This window comes from Etheostoma spectabile, chromosome 21 (assembly GCF_008692095.1).
Source record: "Etheostoma spectabile isolate EspeVRDwgs_2016 chromosome 21, UIUC_Espe_1.0, whole genome shotgun sequence".
NCBI classification, from domain to species: Eukaryota; Metazoa; Chordata; class Actinopteri; order Perciformes; family Percidae; genus Etheostoma; species Etheostoma spectabile.
In genome coordinates, this window is record NC_045753.1 from 22,885,303 (window position 1) to 22,887,188 (window position 1,886).

A 1,886-nucleotide genomic window follows, 5' to 3' on the forward strand; every position below is an offset into this window, starting at 1 on the left:
ATTGTTCACATTATAGGTCACATTAAAGCTGGAAAAAGTTCTGACATGATTTGTCAAGGTTTTTTTACATCACAAATAATAATAATAATAAATAATTAACAGGGGTGTGTAGACTTTTTACATCCACTGTATGTCACTTTTAAATGTTTCTGGGACTATGTAATTTTCCATCTGATGATCATAAATGACCTGTAACAGCAAACGAGACTTGCAGTGAAAAGAGCGCTATTTTTATATAGTTTATATTTATACCTTTGCCTAGGTCCGATTTTACTTTCCAAGTCACAAAATGATTCACGGCAGGTAGACCAGCTCTATGTAGCCAGGTAAAAGGTAGCAGGAGTTGTCTTTATTTTGCCACACTTTTGACCACATTCTCAAGACTTTCCACCTTGGTGTGTATATCATTATTCAGTGTTTGTGACTGATGCAGCAGCACTTCAGGCATAAACTATATGAACTCTTTGTAACTATACATTTTTGCTTTTTATATCATTGAAATGTTAACATTAATTGTAAAGTCACTGTTGAACTTTGTAAGATGGTGTGTTATTTAGTGTTAAATATGTTAAATGTTATTTTCTCTACAGCAGAGCAGAAAGCAGAGCAGAATCCTTACGTAAATGTATTTTGGATCAAAAAAGAGCGCTTCAGATAATGACATGCTATGGGACTACATCACAGCCATATGAAGCTTTACTGTTTCCCACATCTATATTTGCTTTACATGATGCCCATGGATGATGTAGAAAAAGTGCAGTGCCTGGTACAATGTCCATTCCTTCCATATGCATGTCTGGAATATTTGCTCCCCCTCATCATTGTCTTGTTTTTGTTGCCAGAAAGGAGCACAAATCCCATTCACCGTCCTGCCAATTCATCGCCCTGAAGAAGAAAGTTGAAGAGCTGACTGTGGAGGAATTCTTGAAACTACAGAAGGAGAGGCAGAAGTTCATCATTGTACGTACTTCAGAGAACTCGTGTAACTGTCAACATACTTTTTCAATCTTTTATATTTTTTAATTTTGTATTCTTGCACGTCTTAAAAGTTATTTATTCAATATTTATTTTTCCATCCATAATCCCTGGCCACGTGCGAAGTTGTCTACAAAAACAAGTTTAAATCAATATTCCCGATGTACAGCGTGACTAAGATGTCCAAATCGTTAACTCATTTCCTGTGAGAACATTGTCCGATCCAGATTTCATTTCCTCCACTCGCAGAACAAATCCTGTAACGAGAGCATCACCAAGTTTGAAGAGGCAGCAAAACTGAGAAGAGCCGATATAATCAAGACAGCCATGGGCGAGGAGTGACACTACATGCAGATGAATGAAGTGGGCGCTGTGTGAAAGATTTTTTGTTGCTGGCTGACTGACTGGTTTCTCTCACTGGACTTATTTCCTTGTTTCCGTCATGTCTTCTTTATAACACTGTATATCAGTCCTCTTTACTGTTTTCACTTTATATATGTTTTTTATTCATTAAAGTATTCAGTCTGGCTACACTTATTTAATGTGAGTGGGGTATTTGATGGGAAATGTACTACAGTAATGTGTAGCATCTAGGTGAGGCTTATGAAAATAGCAAAGGAAAAGCTAAACAACCTATACACCTAAAGGGTTTTATTTAATGTCATCTTTAATGTGGAATACACCATTACTTTGGCGATGAATTCATGGACTCGTCTGTCCAGTGGTGCTGCAAAGATGTTTGCGTATTCTGTTTATTTGGCTAAAGCGCAGCCGACTGGTGACTCTCCCCCATTTTCCTCCCATCATTCTCGTCCTGCATGCCTTGCATAAACGTGTGCGCCTGCCGAATAAATCCCAGTCCCTCCCAGACGGAGGCTGCTGCTGCTGCTGCTCGGTGAGGCTGTCCTCAT

The 1,886-nt window shown here is 38.5% G+C and overlaps 1 protein-coding gene across 1 annotated transcript in view; it reads left to right on the top strand.

Moving 5' to 3' along the window:
- Positions 1-1,320, top strand: part of birc5a (baculoviral IAP repeat containing 5a) — a 6,464-nt gene extending 5,144 nt beyond the window's left edge. Inside the window, exons 3-4 of the mRNA XM_032501662.1 lie at positions 843-960; positions 1,225-1,320. Coding sequence (XP_032357553.1) covers positions 843-960; positions 1,225-1,317 — 211 coding nt within the window. The 3' untranslated portion in view covers positions 1,318-1,320. The remainder of the gene's footprint in view (positions 1-842; positions 961-1,224) is intronic.
- The last annotated feature ends 566 nt before the right edge of the window (positions 1,321-1,886 follow it).